The sequence below is a fragment of the Oncorhynchus kisutch genome, linkage group LG28 (genome assembly GCF_002021735.2).
Source record: "Oncorhynchus kisutch isolate 150728-3 linkage group LG28, Okis_V2, whole genome shotgun sequence".
NCBI lineage: Eukaryota > Metazoa > Chordata > Actinopteri > Salmoniformes > Salmonidae > Oncorhynchus > Oncorhynchus kisutch.
This window is the reverse complement of record NC_034201.2, coordinates 27,374,327-27,400,230: the sequence shown is the minus strand read 5'-3', so window position 1 is coordinate 27,400,230 and position 25,904 is coordinate 27,374,327. Positions and strand designations below refer to the sequence as shown.

Here is a 25,904-nt window from a genome sequence, read left to right as displayed (position 1 = left end):
TCGATGAGCCTTTGCTGTTAAGCTGGTTTAGTGTTTATGCTCCTGTAATGGCTTTGTCCTCGATGTTGAAGCTCATTTATTATATGGTATTAAGGAAGGTCAGGCTACTGCAGCAGAGGAAGAGATGAAAGGATTCTGTCAGCCTTGTCAGGGCTCCTCAGGCAGTGCACGTCAGTGTTTTAAACTGCATTTTACCTGAGACCTGTTAGGAGCGAAGCTGGTATGGCTTCAAATAGCCTACTATTTGAAAAATTTGTAAAATCACTAAAGTTTTTACAATTATTTCAAATTGTTGCTTTTTTTAACCCAGGTATGCTGCACAATCAAATGCTGCCCCAGCTTTAAATGTTAAGGTACACACCGCCTTAGTTCTTATCCTCTGTAGCAACAAGACAAAGACAAACATAAATGACCTGAAAGTGGCCAATCTAAAAACGTCATGTTTGTGTGTCCATGTAGCACGCCGGCCACACTGGAGCAGAACTACGTGGTGTGTGAGCTGTCCAAGAAGGTCAACATGCTCTTCTCCTTCATCAGGAGCCACCTGCAGAAGAAAGTAATAGTCTTCTTTGCCTGCTGCAAAGAGGTGAGACTCTGCTAGTTCGTGTAACCGCTCCTCCATTTGTCTTATTATAGCTTCATGGTCTAGTTGTAGTCTGAGCTGCAAACATGAAGTCTCTCTTTCTCTCGCCATCCATAGGTACAATACCTGTTGCGGGTCTACTGCCGGCTGCGTCCGGGCATGCCCATCCTGGCCCTGCATGGGAAGCAACAGCTGATGAAGAGGGTGGAGGTCTACAACGACTTCATCAAGAAGAAGAACGCTGTGCTCTTCGCCACAGACATTGCAGCCAGAGGCCTAGGTAATGCTAACACTTTAGCAGTCTAGTCTACAGACTGGCTCGATGTTCTTAGTCAGTAGGGACAGAGATACTGTTTTTTGGGCACAGTTCAAATGCTGCCCCTAAAATGAAAAATATTTACTGTTCTGATACAAGGCACCAGGTTCTTCACAGCTGGTGGTGAGTAATTGTTACGTCCCCCCCACTTTGCAGACTTCCCTGCTGTGAACTGGGTGTTGCAGTTTCACTGTCCAGAGGACGCCAACACACACATCCACAGAGTGGGACGAACCGCCAGGTAATAACCCCTCTCTAGCCTTACCTGGAATAAAAGTCTAAGCACCATCTCCTTGAAGGGCATGTTTTCATTGTATATGAATGAAAATGTGCATATTAGGGATTAACATGGGTAACTGGGGTCCCGGGCAGACTCTTTATATTTTCCGAAAAATGTTTATGACAAGACCTGTGAAATTACAACATTTTACCCCAATGTCGATTCTAATGCAATTCCATAAAATGCACATGTGCAGCATCAGATTAGCAAACAAAAATATTCTGCCACATTATCTAATCAGGTTGTTGCATGGAAGCCTTTAGCCTAAAGTATTTACTTCACACAAAGTAAAAGCACACGCACAATTGACACTTCTGTACTGCACACGCAACACAAATGCAGTTCATAAACCCTACAGGAAACCCCTACAGTATAGCCGATAAAAGATGTGCCTCTTTGACCTGTCATTGACTCTTCAAACAGTCACATTTGATAGGCCTATAAATTGTGCCTTCCTGTAATTGTATATCTGCTAAAAGATGTATTCTGTTCTACTGCCATTGACTTTATGTTCATATTATTTTTTTACTATTTCTAATTGTTGCATTGTCGAGAAGGAACCTGCAAGTAAGTATTTCATTGGATGATGTACAGTGCATTCCTAAAGTTTTCAGACCACTTGACGTTTTCCACATGTTGCGTTACAGCCTTATTCTAAAATTGTTTTTCCCCCTCCTTACTTCGGAGCTGAGATTACAAGCCCGTAGAAGAACCTGATCACATGAAAGGGCATTGGCAAATTTTTGCCTAATAAGAATTGAGATATCTGAGATGAATCTTGGTTTCATCAGACCACAGAATCTTGTTTCTCATTGTCATAGTCCTTTAGGTTCCATTTGGCAAACTCCAAGCGGGCTTACATGTGCCTTTTATTGAGGAATGGCTTTCATCTGGCCACTACCATAAAGGCTTGATTGGTAGAGTGCTACAGAGATGAGTTTCCTTCTGGAAGGTTCTTCCATCTCCACAGAGGAACTCTAGAGCTCTGACAGAGCTCTAATCGGGTTGTTGGTCACCTCCCTGACCAAGGCCCTTCTCCCCCGATTGCTCAGTTTGGCCGGGCGGCCAATCTTGGTGGTTCTAAACTTGTTCCATTTAAGAACAATGGAGGGGACCTTCAATGCTGCAGAAATGTTTTTGTACCCTTCCCCAGATCTGTGCCTCGACACAATCCTGTCATGGAGCTCTAAGGACAATTCCTTTGAACTTGTGGCTTGGTTTTTTCCCCGACATGCACTGTCAACTGTGGGACCTTTATATAGACAGGTGTGTGCCTTTCCAAGTCATGTCCAATCAATTGAATTTACCACAGGTGGACTCCAATCAAGTTGTCGAAACATCTCAAGAATGATCAATGGAAACAAGATGCACTTGAGTTCAATTTTGAGTCTCATAGCAAAGGGTCTGAATACATTTTTTTCTACAGTTGCTAAAATAAACACCTGTTTATGCTTTGTCATTATGGGGTGTTGATGAGGATATATAATAATTTAATCAATTTTAGAATAAGACTACAACGTAACGAAAAGGGGAAGGGGTCCATATACTTCCCAAATGCACTGAATATGCGTATACCGTACATACGACTAAAACATGAAACGATGCACAATTCACTACATAGGCATCTCTGTCCATTTACAATTCAGTGGCATAATGGAAAATGATATCTTCTCCTCTACTAGAGCCTAGGCTATTTTCCTATCCAGTCCCAATCCCACTGAAACCCAAAATGACTTCTGTCTCGCATTCAAATTGCTAAGTTTATTCTGTACTTCATAGTTTGCATAATCAAAGCAGGTCTCTTGCCTTTGCATATCAAAATACTGCTATAACATTTCCCCTGCTTCTCTGTGCTGTCTTGTTCTTGCTGCCCATACGAGAGCTTCGGTAGAGAATGTGACATCAACAAACTGTGTGAGAGCAGATATGCATATTTTTTTTTAAATGTTGGTCCCATTAAGAGGCCTTTTATTTAAACTATATCTCCCAGTCATCTATGAGCTGATCTGCTATCTGTATAATCATAAACGAATTTGCCAAATATAGGAGATAACCTAGAACTAATGACAGAATATCTAACAAGCTTAGCATCTTTGGTGATTTGACTTTTGTGTTTGACCACCGTTACAAAGTTCGTATGATTCGACAATGCTGTTTTCGAGTTGCGTCCTTAGCTCTCTGTGTTGAGAGCCTACTGCTGAATTGAGGAACATAACACTCGGAATTTATGAATGGCCTGTTTCGCAATTCACAACAACATCATTGGCGATCAAAGATAGTTACTCTTATCATGACTAAATATCAGTTTCATTTGCTCTGAAATCTTTACATAGTTGCGCTGCACCCATCTTATTTGCGGAGAACCCTGTCATCGTGACCCTATCTTGGTTTTAAATGCTTTAAATTGGCACTTCCGATTTCTGTGATATTTCCTGGGAGTCTCGTGATAAATACATTTTTCCACTATTGAAACTTGGTAGACTTTCGGGAAAATATTATTCCAACAAATTGCGTTTTTCCAACAGTAGTTTTAAAGTGAAGTTATCACAGTGAAGTGCTGAATCTTACAGGGACACTGCCATTTGCACAAATGTACCCACAAGACACCATTACAATTATTGTATAGAGTGCAACAGTTAAGTTCCTTCTGATAGACAACCCATTATCCTATCATCACATATCACAATAGTTGACCTACTCACCAGATGGCAGTGTTGTATGGTCCACCTCTCACACCACCTCTCCCTGTGGCCTACAGTTTGCACATTATAACCTCGAGTGTTAACACCGACTGGCTTTCAAATATGTTCCAAAGCTCCAAAATCCAGCGGTACCTACTGTACTGTAGGTGACACATGATGCTGTTCTGGTTTGGTATTGTTCTTTGTTACTATAATGGTGAGTTGGTACCATAGCAGTTTGCCCAGCTGCAGTGCTGACTCATGGGTGTGTGTGTGTAATCGCACTCCAATAGCACCCGGGAGTTGCAGCAGTATTTTTGTGAAAAAGAGTGAGTACTGGTGTAAGAGTGAGTGTGTGTCTAAGACAGACATTACCTATTCGGAGCTCTGTGCAGCTGTGTCAAAGACGCATACTTAATGACAGCAACAATGTACGCACGTCTTAAGCAGTCAGTATGTGCTTCGAGCCACTGCACTGCTACAGTGTGTATTGCAGTTAGTTCAGCAGTCTGTTGAGTGAGCTGTTTAAACCTCTGGGCTCCGAATGTCACAATTTGAAGCTTCTGAGTTGCCATACCCCTTGGTAAAACTCTTGCTTGTCGGTTCTTTTGTGTGAACTAACAGGATGGAAGGGGAATACTTTCTAGGCTTACTGCGATCAGACATTTGCATTTGTTTGGGGTCTTTGCAGCATGCTGCTGCTGTTGGAGTAGGTGTCAGCATGATTCAGTTCGACTGGCACCTCCCTTAAAAGACCTTCGCTTTTAAAACTAGAAAAAAGCGGTAATAGTACTGGAGTACACTGGCGCTATAGCCAATGTACTCTAATAAAAAATAAAAAATATTAAGAAATAATCTAAGATGACTCAAATGTCATTTTGACATAATGTCATTAGTTGTCCAATTTTACATCGAACTAATATGTTTGGTATAGTATTTCTCAAGTTAACAAATGTGCATGAAAAAAGAATTATCTCGTTGAATGAGAAACACTTAATTGAAGAATCTTTACTGTTGACCAATCACCGACAAAGGGGCATGAACTTCGGCTATGGACTAGAGAATGGTTCACTTGTGATCCGCATTTTAGGGCATTCCTGCATCTGCAGGAACCCCTCTTTAAACTTCTAGTTGTCCTAACTTAAAAATTGATCAATAGAATTATAAACCGGGTTCCTGCAAATGCAGGAATGCCCACAGGTAGCAGTTAACCCACTGTTCCCTGGTAGGCCGTCATTGTAAATAATAATTTGTTCTTAACTGACTTGCCTAGTTAAATAGGCGGGAGCGAATGACACTGTGTGCTAGCTTAGCCACCTACTTCTAAGGAGGACTCCTGTATACAGGAGGCTGGGATGACAGTGTGTGCTAGCTAGATAACTATCCTTTGCCCCCACCTGTCTGGCACGATTTTCTCCGGTACACAGCAAGCATGAGGCGGGGGCAATGTGAGCTAGCATGTGGGAGGCGGGTACGACCGGTAGACAGTGTCCTTCGCCTTAAATGGTGGGGAACGCCTCAAATTGCAGGAACGCCTCAAATTGGGGACTTCCGTTGCACACTTGATCGACTTAAGCTTGCCTTGAGAACACCCTTGCCGAAAGCTGGGAACACCACACTAGCTGCCTGGTATTTTGAAGTCATGTGCAGTGTTGCAAAGAGAGTTGTAGCAACTGCCAATGTAGCATCAGCTCAGCCTTTACAGCTTTGTTTCAGTCTGTCTGTTTATCTCTCTTTCTGTCCTCAAAGTCTGACTCTGCATGTATTTCACAGTTCTTCTTGCTGAGCTGAAGAATGTAGCTCTCACTCTGCCACCTTTGTCTTGCAACCCATCTCTCTCCCTCTGCGTCTCTGACTTGGTCACAAAACCATAACCCTCCTATAATCATGAAGGACTTCTTTATGAAACCCATGATGAAAACAAGTCCATTATGATCATAAGAGGTGTACCATTAACTGTGCGAATGTAGAAGTTATGTATGCATTTGTGGTTGAGCAGTATCCTTTTACAGCTGAAATAAAAAAATCTCTCAAATATTGTGCACACATTTCCGTACATCCTTATTAGTGAGCATTTCTTCTTTGGCAAGATAATCCATCCACAGCATGATCATTACACAGGTGCACCTTGTGCTGGGGACAGTAAAAGGTCACATTAAAATGTGCAGTTTTGTCACACAACACAATGCTACAGATGTCTCAAGTTTTGAGGGAGCGTGCAATTGGCATGCTGACTGCAGAAATGTCCACCATTTTCTCTACAATAAGCTAAGTTGTTTTAGACAATTTGGCAGTAAGTCTAACCGGCCTCAACCGCAGACCATGTGTAACCACGCTAGCCCAGGACCTCCACATCCGGCTTCTTCACCTGCGGGATCGTCTGAGGGGGAGGGTGGGGTGCTGAGGATTATTTCAGTCTGTAATAAAGTCCTTTTGTTGGGAAAAAAGGCATTCTGTTTGGCTGGGCCTGGCTCGCCAGTGGGTGGGCCTGGCTGGCAAGTGGGTGGACCTATGGCTGCACCCCTGCCCAGTGTCATGGGAATTTCCTGTATTACTAAACATTGTGAGAGCAAACCACACACCAGTCAAAGTTATACATACACTTCATCTTTTAATTATATGTGAGCTTCACCATAGCCCTGTGACTCTCAGATCAATTCAGTGTCTATAAATTAATTCTCTGAGAGTGCTTACAAAACAGTTGTTAGTATTATTTATAGCCAAGACACACCCATCTCAACTCACATGACGAGAAACAGATCTCAGGAACAGTTCACAAAGAACCTTTTACTTGAAAGAGGAGTATCCCATAGCCAGATAGCATTAGCTATATATTATCGTTCAGTTTGGTCTCCTAAACAAAGTTCTTATCTCGTTCTTGGTACAACATAGTACCAAACCATTACCTCATCCAATGGCATATATCAATTGTCAATTCTAGATACTACCATCTCAAATACACCCCCTCCTGGACAAGATCAGAAAAGACAGTGAGCCTCTTAGGTCATATACTAAATCAAGATAAGAGCAACCTCAGAGGGGACATACAATAGTTACAGACACATTCCCATAAGAAGACAAGCCTCCATTCTGTCCTCCTCCCCTTCTGGTATTCTTCATAGCATCACATGGTTTAACAGATAAATTGACATATGAAGACAAGCCTGACCTCTCTCCTCTCTGGGCCCCTAGTGACTAAGCCCTAGCAGAGAAGGGAGAACTGCAAACTGTCTCACATAAGCCATATTATGTAAATAAAACATCTTATTTATCAATGTTACCTAACTAATTCTGATTCTGCTACCACACCAGTCATGTGAAATCCATGTCCAATTCTACTGAATTTCTATCAATTGACTGATTTCCTTATATGAGCTGTAACTCTGTAAAATCTTTGAAATTGTTCCATGTTGTGTTATTTTTGTTCATCATATGTTATTACACCCTCTCCTCTGAGCTATTGACCAATTAACTTATTTATAAATTTAGGACATACAATTAAATAAAAAAATCGACTGTTTTTTGCCTTACAGATATAAGGAGGGAGGAGAGGCTCTGCTCGTCCTGCTGCCCTCAGAGGAGGAGTGCATGCTATCCCAACTCCAGGAGAAAATAGTCCCCATCAACAGAATCCAGTGAGTTCATTTACAACCTCCTCACTTGTGCTTGCACGCATGCACACACACACTTGTATTTCACTGGGACTGGACAGGCTGTTGGTTGTGGAGATGTACTGTAGGTGAGAAATTAAAACAAAACAGGTGGTGGACTGTAGTTTTAGTTTTTACTGTTTTTAAGCCATATTCTGTGTCTCCACTAGGGCAGTGACAGTACAAGTGTCGTAATATATTTTCCATGGCAACTCTTTGGTCTTTTTTAAAAAGCAGTTTTTTGTGAAATATGGTGTGCTATAGCTTAGAAAATAAATGCATGTGACTGGATGACAATGGTTATTTGTTTCCAACATTTGGGTAATTTTCCTAAATAAGTTAAACCCGCTTGGTGTTTTGTTTCCTTGCCATGATACTAACGAGTGACTCGATACTGGTATTGTCCCGGCTCTAGTCTCCGTCTTCCCAACTGCCCTTTCACCCCCTCCCTCCAAGCAAAAAACTGAGGCCTTATGAGAATGTTTACATGATACCATATGATTCCAAAGACTATTTTCCCTCACGGAAATGCATTGGACAGATGGGGTAGACTTCACAAAGCAGGCAGGGTCAACAAGTGAGCCAGCTGACTTTCCTAAATATTCTGATTCTGAAACATCCTCATTGTCTAGTAGTTCAAACATGCACTTCAAATGGACATGCTATGAATGATGTGTAATATTCTGAATGACCCATATTCAACCTGTACCCTTGTCCCCGTTGTGTGCCTGATACCACCAGTTTCATGTTGTCACAGTACGTTTTAATATTGACTTAAGGTTCTATTTGGACCTGTTTGTGAGATGGGGAGATGTAGGTTTAGCTGAGGGGCTTTGAGCAGTGCAGTAAGTCGACCAACCATGTGTGGAGAGCGTGAGACTGGCTCTGCCGTCACAGAGGAGACCAGGCCTGAGCCCCTCTGGCCAAATCCTGATAGGGACAGTGTCCAGCATGATGCCCTCACAGTACAGTGTTTTCCGTACATGGAGTAGCCCCCGGCGAGGGGGGTGGGGTGTTCCATCCTAAATACACAGCTAAATTATTGAATACTTTAATGACTTTACCTCCCATATTGGTAAAAGTAGTTGTTGTATTGAGTAGAAAGACCATTACTGAATTTAGTGTGGTGGTGGTTCTGGATATCTTCTAGGCCTATATAATCAGAACTATTTTATGTAAGTGCCTTTATTTAAAATTCAACTTGTCATCTCTTGAGATTATGGTTTTACTGCAAGATATGAATTACCACAATGTTTGTTTTTCAAGTGCTGTGTTTTATTGGCTCTGCTATGACACTTAGTTCACTGAAATGACATAATTTCCTTACCCTATCTTTTTAAAAGTTTAGCCTGTCAGCCAATCACTGTGGATGGGACTTTGAGGGAAGGCGGTATATTAGACTAGTTTTTCTGACTAGATTACTAATCTACTCTTTCAATTGCATTTATTGTGGCAAACTATATCTAGTCTACTCAATTTAGTTTGTTACAAAAACTTAAGAAAAAAGGTTGTGTTCTGTCAAGTTAACTTGGATTCTCTGATGGGAAACAATATAGAATTGCAGGAAAATGTTTTTAAATGCAAACATTTTCAGAGGGAGGATTCCCAGTCCAGATTGTGCATCCCCACATTTTACAAGAAGTCAGGTGCCAATGAATAGACCTAGAAGTATGATTGAAGAATGAAGCAGGTGTTAAACATGGGCGTTGCTACACAGAATGCAACAGTTGACTACTCCATTGTCAATACTTTAATCAAATCAGTAGGCATATATCAATTTCTTTAAGAATACCATATAAGTATCATGACATTAGCTTTTATAACCTTCAATCTGTTATCATATTTTGGACCAGAATGAGGCTCTCTCTATCCACTACCTATTGTGCCTGCAGTGAGGATTCAACATATTCATAGAATGTTTTCATAATTTGTCTGCATATAATTGCCAAAAAGCAAACAAGATCTTTGGTTTACATGTTCAGATGTGATACCATTGACATAACTACGTTGTATGATTTATGAATAGCAAAGGGATATAGGACATTGTCTTTATTCAGTCAGATGGACACCTTTTATAAACTAGTCAACACAAGCTCTTCGGTCATCAAAGCACAGTAAATAGCCTCCGTGGCTGTGTAGGCCTATGAAACATGCCAAATTAAATAATAAATGAATGTGCCACAAAACAGTAAGTGGATTTCAACTAATCGTTACCACTCGCATTACACGGGACGTGTAAATTAATTCACTGGAGACCACAGCGTACAGCAATAACACAGGTACTGAGAGGAGGGACAGTCGGCAGACTGACAAACCAGCAGTTTTCCTGTCATCGCTCACTTTGTGATTGACATGCGCCTGTCCTCTAAATATATCACTAGGAGATGCATATCAGACTTTTTATAACTAACTCACTCATTGATCTATCTGTGTGCATATCGTTCATTCTAGCGGGAGAAGGCTATATGGACTTCATTTGACTAGAGAATTACACATTTTAAATGAAAAGAAGCACTCATCACTCTTTTTCACACAAACAGAAATACTTAGATTTACATTTTGGCAGTGTTTATCATGCTGGAGGTGCAATCTAACATCATATGATATTACTCACACACGCAGTGAGTGTAAAAAAACAAGACAGAGAAATACCATATTTCAGGGATTTTCACAATATAATACAAAGAATATTCCTTGGGAGTTAGGATTGTTGACCTAAAGAAATGTCCTCACTGTCAACTGTGTTTATTTTCAGCAAACTTAACATGTGTAAATATTTGCATGAACATAACAAGATTCAACAACTGAGACATAAACTGAACAAGTTCCACAGACATGTGACTAACAGAAATGGAATAATGTGAAACCTGAAAAAAGAGGAGGTCAAAATGAAACGTAACAGTCAGTATCTGGTGTGGCCACAAGCTGCATTGAGTACTGCAGTGCATCTCCTCCTCATGGACTGCACCAGATTTGCCCGTTCTTGCTGTGAGATGTTACCCCACTCTTCCACCAAGGCACCTGCAAGTTCCCGGACATTTCTGGGGGAAATGGCCCTAACCCTCACCCTCCGATCCAACAGGTCCCAGACGTGCTCAATGGGATTGAGATCCGGGCTCTTCGCTGGCCATGGCAGAACACTGGCATTCCTGTCTTGCAGGAAATCACGCACAGAACGAGCAGTATGGCTGGTGTGCATTGTCATGCTGGAGGGTCATGTCAGGATGAGCCTGCAGGAAGGGTACCACATGAGGGAGGAGGATGTCTTCCTTGTAACGCACAGCGTTGAGATTGCCTGCAATGACAACAAGCTCAGTCCGATGATGATGCTTTGACACACCGCCCCAGACCATGATGGACCCTCCACCTTCAAATCGATCCCGCTCCAGAGTACAAACCTTGGTGTAACGCTCATTCCTTCAACTATAACCGTGAATCCGACCATCACCCCTGTTGAGACAAAACCTCGACTTGTGTTTTTCAATGACCGAGTAGTTCAACTGATAATGGTTCAACTTTTTGGAAAATAAATGAACAGGCCTCTCAACCCCAGACACATCTGCCTGCAGCAAAACTGCACCTGCCCCCACATGACTAGTATCCACCTGCAAGGTAAATGATAAATCCACGCGAGGAGCAGCCAGCACCGGAGTTGAGGTAAGCAAGCTCTTTGCATCTTCAAAAGCCTGTTGACAACGAGAAGACCATACGTAAACAGCCTTAGCTTTCAGCAAATCTGTCAAGGGAGCGACCACAGTAGAGTAGTTCCTACAAAAACTACAGTACTAACCAATCATTCCCAAGAAACGCATCAGTTCCTTTTTAGTAGTTGGTGGTGTAAAAGCATCAATAGCTACCACTTTAGCCCGAACAGGACGCACTTCACCCTGCACAACCACCTTTCCATTTAGCCAGATTGATCGTGAGGCGACCCGCAGCTCGTCGGTCGAACAAGGCTTGAATACGGGACAGATGTTCCTCCCAAGTATCTGCATATATCACTACATAAGCACCGCACCCGGCCAGACCAGAGACAACCCTTTTCATAAGTCGCTGAAAAGTGGCAGGTGCATTACGCAGGCCAAAACTCACAACCGAATACAAGTACAGACCAGAGGGTGTAATAAAGATTTCACGTGCCCTACTCATCAGTGGCACCTGCCAATAGCCCTTTAACAGGTCAAATTTGCTCACAAACTTAGCTGCACCGACTTGATCACCGTAGTCCTCCATCCGAGGAAGAGGAAATAAATCTGGCTTAGTGACACTGTTTACCTTACATGGGTCCTTACAAAATCTGTTTGTCCCATCTGGTTTACTGACCAAGATACAAGGAGAAGCCCAACTGGAGAAAAAAGGCTCTGCTATGTACCCGACCTCAGCATCCAGACAACACAGTTTCTCTGAAGAAACTCTAGAACCGCTGACGAATGGGGTCAGCATCTCCAATGTCCATATCATGTTCTATTAGGTTTGTAGGTGTATCAGAAAACAAACCTGGAAATCTCCGAATCAGATCAACCATCTCTTTCCGCCCACCAACAGGTAGATGGGCGAGAAGGCTGTCTAAAATATCCAGTGTCTCTGAATTTTTCAATCTACCCTGCAGTATGCAATCGTCGGGACCAGGAACATCTTCCTCCTCATGCACGGACCTAGCATGACAAGAACGCAGGGAAATAACGGTATCGGCCAAAATAACAGGTTTTACCGTCCTCTGTGGACTCCCACTGTTCAGTCTCAGAGGAACGTGCATAATAGGGTTTTAACAAATTTACATGGCACAGTTGATGTGCTTTTCTCCATTCTGGAGTGGCAACTAGATAGTTTTGCTCAGTGTACTGGCGCACCACCGTATATGGACCTTGAAACTTGGCTTGAAAAGGAGAACCAACAATTGGCAGCAGAGCAAGAACCTGGTCACCTGGACTAAAGTGAAGAGTCTCAGTTCGGCGATCAAATATGCCCTTCATCCTCTCCTGTGAAGATGATAGCTTCTCTTTAGCCATTTCACCAGTGGCATACAGGCGTCGCTGGAAATCACACATAAGATAACAGGGACTGAGGGGACTCAGGAGACTTCCAGTCATCCTGGAGAACAGATAGAAGTCCACGCACCCTATGTCCAAACACAAGGTCGTTTGGACTGAAACCTGTTCTCTCCTGTGAGACCTCCCCCAGAAAACAACTACCATGAGACACCCACTTTCTCATCAAGACATCCTCTTGGAGAAAATAGCCATGGGCGACATCTCCCAACTGTTCCACAGGCACAATTTGGTCATGCAACTCTTCTAATGTGGGGTCAGTCCGTTGCGCATTGATTAGATCTTAGCGGGATACAGATAACGGGATAACAGGGAAAGCAGTGACAGACTTCTTTGTGGTATTCTCGTTAGCTTGCACAGTGACACACGCAGAGAACACCTCTGGGGAAACTCTGCGCACTCTCATCAGGAATCCCTACAAATGACGGCATAGTGTAAACCCCTAGAGATGGAAACACAACAGGCCATACACCCTCACCAGCCAAGTTATTCCCAAGGATAATGTTGATACCCTCAATAGGCAACAAAGGACGCACCCCCACAACAACCTCACCTTTCACCAGTCCATAACCCAACATCAGTTTATGCAATGGAACTGACCGTGTTCAAACCTATTCTCCTAATTAGAACACTATTCCCCGAATCAGTCTCAGCAGAGGAGGGTAACACAGACTCCAACACAAATAATTCATACGCATCTGTGTCTTAGGAACTTCACTGGCACAAGGTCCTTACTTCCTAACATAGACACAAAACCCTCCGTAATGAAAGGTATATAGTCTGGGTCAATATGGACTTTCACATGGCTCTGGGCATGAGATAATGTGTCAGGAGTGAACTGATGTGGAAAAGGCGGTGCGAACGCCGTAGGCTTAGATTTAACGTAAGCACACGTACTGAATTTATCCCTAGCCCTGAGAACTGGACATTCGTTTTTCCAATGACCTGAACCTTGACAGTAGTGACACTCTTGACCAAAGTCAGCTTTACCACGGGAGGCTCAACCCTAGTTGAATGAAACTCTGCCCGTGAACCAAAGTATCTCGGTGAGCGAGGCCCAAATCTCTCCGAACGCCCCCACTCACTCCGAATACGGGGCTCTGCAAAGACACTTTTGTGAGTCAAAACATACTCGTCCGCCAAAACCGCAGCTTCAGCGACAGTCTACTTTTTGTTCTTAATGTACATGGCTATACCATCATGGATTGTGTCCTTAAATTGCTGTAACATAATCAGATCACACAGCCCTTGGAAAGTCATAACTGCAGAGGCGGAACACCAGCGATCAACTGAAGATAATTCTCGCGCAAACTCAACATGAGTCTGTTTATCATCCCTTTTTAAAGTTCTAAATCGTTGGCGGTAAGCCTCAGGGACCAATTCATAAATCTGTAACACAGCCGTTTTAACCTTATCATACCTGACACTGTCGGCTACACTAAGAGCTGAATATGCTTCCTTCGCTTTACCAGTCAGCACACACTGCAACATTAAAAAGTGATCAAAATCAGGCCAACTCCTTGCGTCAGCAACACGCTCCAGCAATGAAAATAATGTCTCGGGGTCCTTTTCATAAAATTTAGGCAACAACCGTAAGTTCCCAACAATATCAAATTTGTCCGGTGCACGACCAAAAGAGGAGCAACCCCTAGGTACATCTTGGTCACCTTCCCAGAGCAAACTCTCCTCTGAGAGCTTTCCTTCCCTAACCAGCTCTAGCCGCTCTTGTTGCAGCTTGATTTTAGTATGCTCCAAATCCTGTTTAAATTCCAATTGCTTTTCATACTTTAGCCGATCAGCACGCTCCGAATCCTGTTTAAATGCCAATTATTTTTCATATTTTACACGGTCATGCTCCAGCTTCTCACGATCATGCTCCAGCTTCTCACGATCATGCTCCAGCTTCTCACGATCATGCTCTAGTTGTAACAGAAGTAGTTCTTTCTGCTGTTCAAAAAGAAAACTACTAGGACTAACAGATGGAGCAGCCATTGTAACGTTACAGGGAGACAGCGAGTCCGCAGCAGAGGCTGCCCCAGTGGTAACTTCAAGAATACTACTCATCATCACAGATTGGCCTTCAATATCAACCTAATATTTAAAAAAGTATGTTTATCACTAAATTCATCCTTGTGGTGTTCAGCAACATTCAACATTCAGTTATTTAGTACATAATTCTAACAGTTCCTCTGATGGAAAGCGAATGAACTCGTAAGACGCCATAGTCACAATAAAAAATAATATATATATATATCTCGCTGTTCCCCTCAGCTGAGCACACCAGACCACAACCAGAGAAATGACAATCACACAGGGCACCACAGAAGAGAGATGAGAGAGATATATGGAGCTTCCCCAAAACCTACAGTAACTCAACCCTAGTCTTTGTGCGGATTTGCGGGGGGTAATTACGCACTGTAGCCCGCTGGCAAGGAAATACACCACCCGTCATGCTGGCAGATTCCCCCAAGCCATGGATGTGCCCCCGAGACAACTGCTCAGTCCACAGACACCACACAAAAATAACAAACAAAATAACCATGCCCAACGTATTCCAAAGTGAAACACGTCGCTAAGCCTAACAGAGGAAAATGCTATAGCTCCGGGTAGCTAGTGTCACTATCCTACCCAAGTCTCCCACTGAGGTACACAGCCAATTGTACTCACCACCTCGGAACAATGTCCCAACAGCGAGTTGAGCAAGAGTCTCCAGCCTGGGCAGGGGCCTAGAAACTAACCAATGTAATTTCTCCAACGCAGCACTAAACGAACTATCCAACGCAGTGACAAGTTTACCAAACAAACAAAGGCAACCAGTACTGGGCACCAAACACTAGAACTCAAACAAGCTGTAACAAAAGATGCAAACAAAGCACCTACAGAGTTTAACATTAACTCCATGTTTTTTCCCAAACACAAGACGCATACTAGTAAGCCAAATGACACTAGTATTAGTCCTTCATAATGCAACAAAGTGCTATACGCCAAAATGTCTAGGAACCAACCTTTATTATCTCGGATGATCCCCCACTTGTCACGAACCGGCTCAAAGTGCGTAGCAAAAAAGGAGACAACGTGGAGATAAGGAAAAACAAAATATATTTATTTAACTTAAGTAAACTAAATATAATCAACAATGGTGTGTGTAGTCAGTTATCAGTAGTGTGAGTGGTTGCGTGCATAAATGTAGTAATGAGCGATGTTGAAAGGTGCCAACGCAAACAACCAAAAACAGCCACAAAAATGCCACAACCAAAATCTGTGTCTGCATGGAGAGAGTCTCCTCAATGAATGGGGAAGAGGTGCATTTATCCTGGGACACACCGGAGCCCAGGTGTGTCCCATTTCACTGATGACCCTTCCGACTCTGCCCACCGACATCTGTTAAGGAAAACAAGAGCAAAGAGAGAGAATTCGGCAGACTGCGTGGGAGGGTCGTCACATGGGTTTGTGTCCATAGGCGACGTTGTTGCCGGTGATGTCTGGTGAGGACCTGCCTTACAACACTTGTATCTTTTATCAATGTTTATTATGAGTATTTCTGCAAAATCACCGGATGTTTTGGAATCAAAACATTACTGCACGTAACGCGCCAATGTAAACTGAGATTTATCGAACAAAACATACATGTCAGACATCAGACCAAACACTACTCACTCAGTTCTAGATTGGATGGTGTCCTCAGGTCTCAGCTGTTTGTTTGCCAGAGCACCCTCCGTATTGCTTGGAAAAAGAACCTGGGAAGCAGTAATCTCTCCGGTTTATTTTGGTCAAAATTAGGTTGTAGGTTTGGAGTTTTGATCTAGAGTGAAGGCCATGATGTGGAGGGTAGCATCCTGTATATGTACCTGCTGAAAGATCCAAGTTTATCTAACTCCAAATCTATCATTTTGTAAAAAACATGTTGAAAAATGTGAGAGTTCACATGCAGCTGTGTGTCTCTCTCTCTCTCTCTCTGAGGGGGACGTGTTCACATTTTTTTTTTAAACGTGCCAAATCAAAATGCTGTATTTTCAATGTTCATGTTTGTCTTTCAATATTCATAAATGAATGTAAAACAAATATATGTATCAAAATACTACTCATGTTACAGAGCAAGCCGTAAAGCTTCATATGACACAATTTTTGCTTTGTAGCACCTATAGATTAAATATTATGCAGCCTTAAAAGAGACCTGGGTAAGGCCAAAATGTCATAAATATGCCTACTTTTATTAGTTCTCAATTATGCTGTTAGATACAAAATGTCAAATTTTCCTCCAAATGAACATTCTATAGATTACATTTTGTGAATTTTGTGTGCTGTTTTCGTGTGTGTTTGAGTGATCCGGTGTGAATTCATGCATGTTGTAGAGGTGACTGGTGGTCTTGCCTGCGTAAGATGTTTGTTGGTTGCTGGTGTGAGAGAGCTGGGTCGACACGGTTTTATCAGCAAGCTGCAAGGTTGTCGGCTTCTCTCCACCTGGTAGAGTGACTGCGTGAGGAGAATGGGAATTCCCTTGGGGGATGTTCAGAATGGATGGTGGTTAATGCGGCTTTACCCTCTCCTGTGTGTGTGTTTCGATGCATAGTGAGAGTCGTTCAGTGGAAAATCATCCCATTTCATCTCTCACTAATCTTATTTGTCCTGGCTAGTGTTGTAAAGTTCATCCGTAACATGCTGCTCAGTCATTCTTTCTGTTAAATCAACAACTGATTTTAGAATGAGGCTATTACTCTCTTGCTTAGGGACTTGATTTGTGCTCCTACATTAACAGTCAAACGTTTGGACACACCTACTCATTCAAAGGTTTTTCTTTATTTTTACTATTTTCTACATTGTAGAATAATAGTGAAGACACCAACTATGAAATAACACATGGAATCATGTAGTAACCTGGGACAACTGTTAAAGATATTTGGAACTCACGCATGAAAGGGTTAAACTCACGTGCTACTTATAGTTAGGCTCTACACCCTATGTAAAGCGGGCTTAATTTTAAGAAGTTATTTGGCCACTTTAGTTGTGATACAAACCTTATTCAAACATATAGGCCTATGGGCTACATGAGGTGTGCGACTGATTCAGAAGTCACACAAAAAAGGCAGTTTCTTATGCTGGGCATAATTCACAAGTGATAGGCTAATATTGTCACCCATCAGATTATTCTTGAAATAATCTTGTCTTTACATATACTAAATAATACATGTGTGAATGTTGTTTTGATTTAGAATGTACACTTCTCATGCACCTGTCTAGAAACGGGGGCAGGGCGAAAAATACATGTCATCTATGCACTTAAATAGTGAATATAGGACGCTTTTCCTGTGGTTTATTTTCATGCCACCCAGGTAGGCTATACTCCTGTTGTAAAGACAATGTCCTTAATATTAGGAAAGTTGAGAAATAAATATAGTAGGCCTAGTCTATAGAAAGCTGATGGGATCCTCTTTTTATTAGTGGACCATCACTCTGTTTTCTTGTGCAATTGCATAACCTAGAAATGTTGCACAACATGAGCTCTCATGAAGTGTTTGATTAGATGTTCGTATACATTTGCATACATGTCAGAGTGATTAGTGGGACAATAGAGTGCTGAGTACCAGACAGCAAGTTTGGTAGGCTACTAATGACCATCAGCAACATCAGAGCTTGGAGAAGCCTAATTGCTGTGATTAAATGGTAATGTGGAATTTGACTACCTTCATGACTCCCGGGGGTCACAGCAACAGCCCTAGTCATGACAGCAGTACATTCCTATGTGACTGCTGAGTCATGGTTCTCTCCTGATATGCACTCTGGACATTTGTTACTCGCTAACGATCATTAGGTTGCTAATGACCTGGTACTCAGGGCTTTATTGTCTCTCTAACCACTCTGAAATCAATGCAAATGCTATCGAAAATCACAAACACTTATCAAAACAGTATGTGCTTTTGGTGATTGATTAATCAATTTGAAGAAAGAAGTTCAACAACTGTTTGAAACTGAGTGGAAAACATGGTTGTGGATGTTGTTTCAAAGTCTAACGCAATGAAATGGACAGTGCTTTCAAAGCTGATTAATTCAAAACAACTATTTGCATATTAGAGCTTATGCATAAGCATAGGCCTATATATGATTCCAAGCCTCCCCCAAAATAAAAATATTAACTGAATTAAAATTATTGTGCCGTTGTACAATACATATCCTACTACATTACACATGGCAGAAAAACATACTGGTTTAAGATATCTTTGGTACATAGCCTAAATTAAACAAATTTAGTTAGCCTACAATTATAGTGAATTTGTATTTGATGTTGAATAGCGTAGTAGTAGGGAATATTCAGTATTTTCATAATTGGGCTGACACATTACCTTTGAGATACATAGTATCTCACCACTGTGCGTTTCCATCTCCTCCCCTCTCTCCTTCATTCCTTTCTCCTTTGCGCATTGAGATGGGCTCTCAGCAGTTTATTAAATGTATCTTTGTGGAAACACGTTACTGTCCATGTTCCCAAACAGATTCCACTTGGTTTCCCAAATTAAGCACTGGGTAGCTGCAGGAACTGGGTTGGAGAGTCCATAGCATACAGGGTTTGGCCAGAATATCACCTGTCGCGTGGTGAAGTAACCGCCGACATGAGCGAAAAACTAACCGCGCGTAAGTCGCCTCCATTCGCTATTCAAGTGCATATGGATGATATTTTCTCTTGTCCCTGTTCCTGCTCATTTGATAATGGGCCGTTCTAAATCAAAATAAATGTTTCATATTAGTAAAGACCAGATTATATTTAGAATAGTCTCATGGGTGGACACTTGATAAGAGAACAGCGTGTGCATCCAGAGGCATGGAACAGAGCACAAGCTTTTTTGCCACTTTCTCAAATCATCAGTAGTAGGCACGATTTATCGGTGGACATATCAGAATCAGCCGATTATTAGCTAAAAATGCCAACATTGGTATTGGCCGATGTCTAGTTTAACGCTGATGTCAAAGCTGAGGTGCATACCTATATAACGTAGGTACGTGAGGTGACGCCACATAACATTTTGCACTATACGTGCAACACAGCATTCCTAAACTAGCCCACAATGTCTGCTGTGTGGATCGAGCAATCAACAAGTAGAGCAGTCATTTGAAACAGTAACAACATTTCAGCGAGATAACTCAACTCAAAGGTGAAATCTACCAAGATAATGGAATTCATTGCACTTGACAATCAACCGTTCTCTGTCGTGGGTGATTTAATTTTTAATTTTACCTTTATTTTACTAGGCAAGTCAGTTAAGAACAAATTCTTATTTTCAATGACGGCCTAGGAACAGTGGGTTAACTGCCTGTTCAGGGGCAGAACGACAGATTGTACCTTGTCAGCTCGGGGATTCGAACTTGCAACCTTTCGGTTACTAGTCCCCAAAAAAAAAAAAAAAAAAAATACTAGTCCAACGCTCTAACCACTAGGCTACCCTGCCGTGATGTTGGCTTTTGCCGACTGGTCGAGCACTGGTGCACACTATGAAGTGCGCTATTTTTCAGATGTTGCCCTGACGGAGTTCCACAGTAAGTAATCGTGTCACTGCTATTAGCTACATGACATACATACTATGGAATTCCGTTTGGGTCTTTGCGTGTCAAAAAAGATAGTCACGCTGCCAAAGCTGTACAAAAAAGTCTGCAAACACCGGCCACGAACGATGTGTTTACAATACCAATACCGCAACTTCTGGGGCAGCAAGCTTTAGCTTGGTACCTAGCTAGCACCAATACAACCAGCCTGAAACAATGACCAGTAGAAACTGTAGTCATTTTCACTATTCTTAGCAATGATTTAGGACGTCTTGTGAGTAAGTGTTAGCTAGGTTGCCACTTGTTGTTCGCTTATTGAAATTGAACTGCAGTTAATGAAAATAAATAGCTAGCCAGCTACTTAACTCTGTTGCCCAAAGCTAACATTATAAGCAGCCAACTAGCTTCATCTGGCTAGTGAGGCCCGACAGGACTGGGTTATGTGTTGTGAAACTAGCCACAATAAGGATTAGGCTCAATAGTGGACTTTGCAGTTAGCCTTCAAAATGAAAGTATGTCATTGACAGTGACGCAAATGAAAACAAATAGTAGAATTATGCCATACTTTTATTCTGAAGGCCAACCGCAAAGTCCTCTATTGTGGCTAATCCTTATTGTGGCTAGCTTCACATAGATGGGTCTGACCACCATTAATAAAATAAACTGTCTTATATATTAGGGTTATTTTAGATGATGACACCTACCTATATAGGTAGCTAGCTAACTATAGCTACTGAAACATTTTGCAATGTCATTCGGGAAGAACATTGTTTGCATCCATGGCCTGGCTAGCTTTTTTATGACCAGCACTGTAGGTGCTCGGGACAACTTTATCAGCATCATAGCATACGTATCGATAAATTGTTGTGACATATGAAATACGAGTGATCGTGTAATCAATGTGTAATAACTACGTAAAACATTTATGAATGCGTTAAATTATTATGTGACGTTCAGTCATATTCAGGTCCTGATTGGTCAACAAGCTTATTTAACACGTGTTAAATAGTATATTTTTTGACACGCAAAGACGTTCCATAGAAATCCTGGTTGAGAATGAAACGACTGAACAAATGAACAATGAAACAGCACAGCAAGTAAGTGAAAGAAATATGTTTTGATTATGTTTTACTGGTAATGGGGACATATGTAAATGCTAACAAAATAACTTTTTGGTGTGTGTGTAACCTTTATTTAACTAGGCAAGACAGTTAACAACAAAATTCTTATTTACAATGACTACCAAACCCGGACGATGCTGGGCCAGTTGTGCGCCGCCCTATGGGACTCCCAATCACGGCCGAATGTGATACAGCCTGGATTCGAACCAGGGACTGTAGTGACTCCTCTTGCATTGAGATGCAGTGCCTTAGTCCGCTGTGTCCGTGTGTGTGTTTTTACTATTTAACTGTACTAGAATGATTTAAAGGCCGCTAAAATTATAAATATCACTTATCGTTATCGTTTTATTTGGCAAGGAAAATATCGGATATCGGTATGGGGCAAAAATGTAATATCGGTGCATCACTAATCAGTAGCCTATAGTCACATCATGCAGCCCATATATCTTTTGATTTCTAAGGCATTTTAACATGCTGACCACACCACTCGCATTACAAAATACATTTACACATGTTATTCAACCATTTCATCCAAACGAGCGTCTGCGTAGCCAGCAGCTAAAATTGAACTTGGTTCTATTTGTGATGCTTGACACGCTGCAAGTCCCGCCTCTCCCATCTCCTCATTTGGTTTTTAGGAATGAACTGAGGTCCACACTCCAGCCCAGTTGGAGGTGGTAATGCACCTTAAAGTTAGTTGCCAACCCCCATATCAAGTCCGAAGAAGCCTGAAGGAGGAAAGATTACTGGAAACAAACTCGGTTTACCCTTTTATCAGTGAATTAATTGTCGGAGTAGAGGACCTTGTGCATTTCAGGTAAAATAACAACCCAATGTTTATATCCCAGGACAAATTAGCTGGCAACATCAAGCTAGCTAGATAAATTGCCATAAATGTTTAGTGCTTTTCGACCTGTCCCCAAATTAATATAGTTGGTTCAGAGTTCGTTTTGATATTTCAACCTGCATGTTCTAATCGCGTCTGATGTGGGTGGACAAAATCAACATGAGCGCAATGGCACACGCGGTGTGGTCAGCATGTAAGGTTTGTATCATTCATAACTAAAGTTATCAAATATCTCAATCTAGCATATAGGACCAGTTTCAAATGTTCTTTTATGCTCAACATAGCCACTTCATATGTGCTCAGGAAAGTGAAAATATCCTTTATTTTATTCAGCTAAGTAAAATGATTTTCTTCTTTCTAGAAAATAATATAAAATAATGGCGAATGACTTGGACAAGATATGTTTAAGTGAATAAGCCTATGGCCATGGCGCATAGCCAGATAACATTCAGTAGGCCAACTCGTTTTCTGTTCTTCTGAAATACGTTTTTTTTTCATATCATGTTTTTTTAGACCTGCCTAAAAAAACTTGAGCTGGCGCACACCCAGAATTTTTTTGGGTGTGGAGGTGCTGCTTAACGGCGAATAAACTATCAAAATAACATTATAATATATAATCTCCCAGTAATTTATTGGGTATTTACCAACGTTTCGGCATCACTGTGCCTTCTTCAGGTACCCTGAAGACCTTTCGACCTGCCTAAAATAAATCATGGATTTATTGTGATGGTGTATATTCAATTGATTTATTCAACTTTTTTAAATGATGTTCCAAAGGCACACATCAGTGGCCTGTATGCGTGGAGGCCTGGAGATGCTAAACATGTTTAATTGATGGTCAATTACCGTGAGACTGACAGTCTTTTGCTTGACAATAACCGGCTGACAATTTTAATGACCGCCACGCCCTACACCCATGCAGTGGCTTTTATATCCATTTGCGGAGGGAGCAAGTTCACTGAGCGGAGGGGTAGGGAATTGGAATGCAGCCCTTGTTCCTACTTCAAAACAAACACCTTGGCTGGTGGTTGTTAATGTTGTCATTGGACAGTTAGGGGGGGACCATTACTAATTTCCGTCATCCCCACTATATTATCCCCCTTCAGTCTCCTTTGGCGTCTGTGACACTGAGGCGGGAAATGGAGAGGACAGTTGACCTTTTGATGTTCCCACTCTCTCCTGCGGAGTTGCCTGGCACAGAGGGCTGTGTTGCCATCAATTACAGTGCTACAAATGGACTTAGCGGGATAGCTTTTTCAAAGAAGATTATAGTGCTAAGTCCATGTTTTCGATGTAATGAAATGCTGTGACTTAAATAGCATTGACTTTGGGGTTTGTTGCTAAAATTATATTTTGTCCAAGGTGATAATAATGATGATGATAAACCATTATGGGATAAGTTTAGTTACAGACCGTGTCCACTCTAATAACCTTTGTGTCAGTGTGTTTCTATCCATGAAGGTGTCCATGCATCTGTGACCTTTTCACTGTTTTAATCCATTTTACAAATGTAATGCTATGTCGATTCACAAAATATTGAAATGTTTTATTTTCTTATTTTGCCAGGGTGAACCCAGAGAAGCTGACAAGTGTGCAGCAGAAGCTGGAGGCCTTCCTGGCCCAAGAGAAGGAACAGCGCAGAGGGTCAGTGTCCTAGAGGGGACGGTGAGGGCAGGGGGTTGAGATGAATCAGCACACAAGTCAGTAGTTGTTAATTTCACCTATAGTGCTTACACCCATAAAATGGAGATTTGGCCCCTGCATTTACATTCTCCATTATTTACATTTTTGACTAAATTACTAAAATGCGATGGAAAATCGAAATAGCCTCTTATGCACCAACAGTGTGTTTTTGGCTTTGTCACTAACAACCTCACCTTCTAGATGGTACGATCTGTTATTTCCTTTGATCTCAAAACAATGTGATTTTACACCATTTTGTGAGGCATCAGGTTGTTTCATCTTCAGCCTCTAATCATAATTTGAAACTGGCTTCACATTTCTCTTAAGGAGAGAGCCCACTCAAAGAGAAAAGAGGGGCCCTTATCACCATCTTGCACCACCCAGTGTGATTCATCGCCTCCCTCGGCTGGCTGTTATTGTTAGAGAAGATGGCTGGTGTCAATATATCGCTCACCTTTCCATCTCGCTTTCTTTCTCTGTGTAGTGTTTTTTCTCCTACCTGCGCTCCGTCTACCTCATGAAGAACAAAGAAGTCTTTGATGTGTTCCAGCTCAAGCTCCAGGAGTACGCAGCGTGAGTAAGATGGAAACGGGCCATTTTGAGCTCTTAGCTGTCGACCGGTGCAGGAGCATTTTCTTCATATGTTGTAATTGTTCACATCTTCCCAGTTCCCGATACTGACAGACTGTAAGCCAGGCCACAATATGCCTGTTATTTGTGCATGTGATGGTACTCAGACAAGTACATTATGTAGGATGTCCGCTAGGGCTGTGGCGGTCATGAAATTTCGTCAGCTAGTGATTGTCAAGCAAATAACTGCCAGTCTCACGTTAATTGACCGTTAAATAATACAAACACATTTAGCATCTCTTGGCTTCCACGCGTAGCCTACGAGCCACTGATGCAGACCTTTGGGACATCTACATTTTAATAAGTCTAGTAAATCCATTTAATATAACCTACACCATCATAATAAATCAATTCATTATTTTAGACCGGTCTAAAGAAACATGATATGAAGAAAATGTAGTATATTTCAGACGAACACAATAGCATATTCTGAGTTGCCCTGATCTGGCTATGCCATATGGCTGTGGGCTGGCTACATTAGTTCATTTAGCAGACATGATTTGCTTTGAATTCTGTGGCATTATTTTATAGTATGAAGAATACAATTGAACATAGCTGAATAAAATAGAAAGGATGTTTTCTCCAAATGATTTCTGAGGGAGTGCGCACATGCGGCTATTCTGTGTTCAGAGGTTAACAAAGAAACAGGTCCTCCTATGCTTAATTTAGTTATTTATGCAACTTTAGTTGTGATACAAATGTTGGGCTATACAGTGCATTCAGAAAGTATTTAGACCCCTTTACTTTTTCCACATTTTGTTACGTTACAGCCTTATTCTAAAATGTGATTGATAAAAAAATTATCTACACACAATACCCCATAATGTCAAAGTGAAACAGGTTTTTAGAAATGTTGGTACATTTATTAACAATAAAAAATGGGTACCTTTATTTATGTAAGTATTCGCACCCTTTGCTTTGAGACTCAAAGTTGAGCTCTGGTGCATCCTGTTTCCATTGATCATCCTTGAGATATTTCTACAACCTGATTGGAGTCCACCGGTGGTAAATTCAATTGATTGGACATGATTTGGAAAGTCACACACCTGTCTAAGGTCCCACAGTTGACAGTGCATGTCATAGCAAAAACCAAGCCATGAGGTTGAAGGAATTGTCCGTAGTGCTCCGAGACAGGATTGTGTCGAGGCACACATCTGAGGAAGGGTTCCAAAACATTTCTGCAGCATTTAAGGTCCCCAAGAACACCATGGTCTCCATCATTCTTAAATGGATGAAGTTTGGAACCACTGAGACTCTTCCTAGAGCTGGCCGCCCGGCCAAACTGAGCAATTGAGGGAGATGGGCCTTGGTCAGGGAGGTGACCAAGAACCTGATGGTCACTCTGACAGAGCTCTAGAGTTTCTCTGTGGAGATGGGAGAACCTTTGTCAGAACAGAAATTACAAGATTATGTTCTAATACTGGTATGGCGTCAAATGGTGGAACAGAATAGGGGGTTCTTAGAACACTTTAATCTGTGTGTGTTCTACTGAGGATGGGCCTCAGATTTAATGCTGACAGAAGCTTTACTAT

General features: G+C 41.8%; 1 protein-coding gene across 1 annotated transcript in view; it reads left to right on the top strand.

The window, feature by feature from the left end:
* The window catches only part of LOC109873419 (probable ATP-dependent RNA helicase DDX10), a 116,682-nt gene that overhangs the window by 8,596 nt on the left and 82,182 nt on the right, over positions 1–25,904 (top strand). Inside the window, 6 exon segments of the mRNA XM_031807437.1 lie at positions 460–586; positions 701–863; positions 1,056–1,140; positions 7,394–7,495; positions 23,626–23,703; positions 24,227–24,315. Of these exon segments, the coding sequence (XP_031663297.1) occupies positions 460–586; positions 701–863; positions 1,056–1,140; positions 7,394–7,495; positions 23,626–23,703; positions 24,227–24,263 (592 nt within the window). The 3' untranslated portion in view covers positions 24,264–24,315.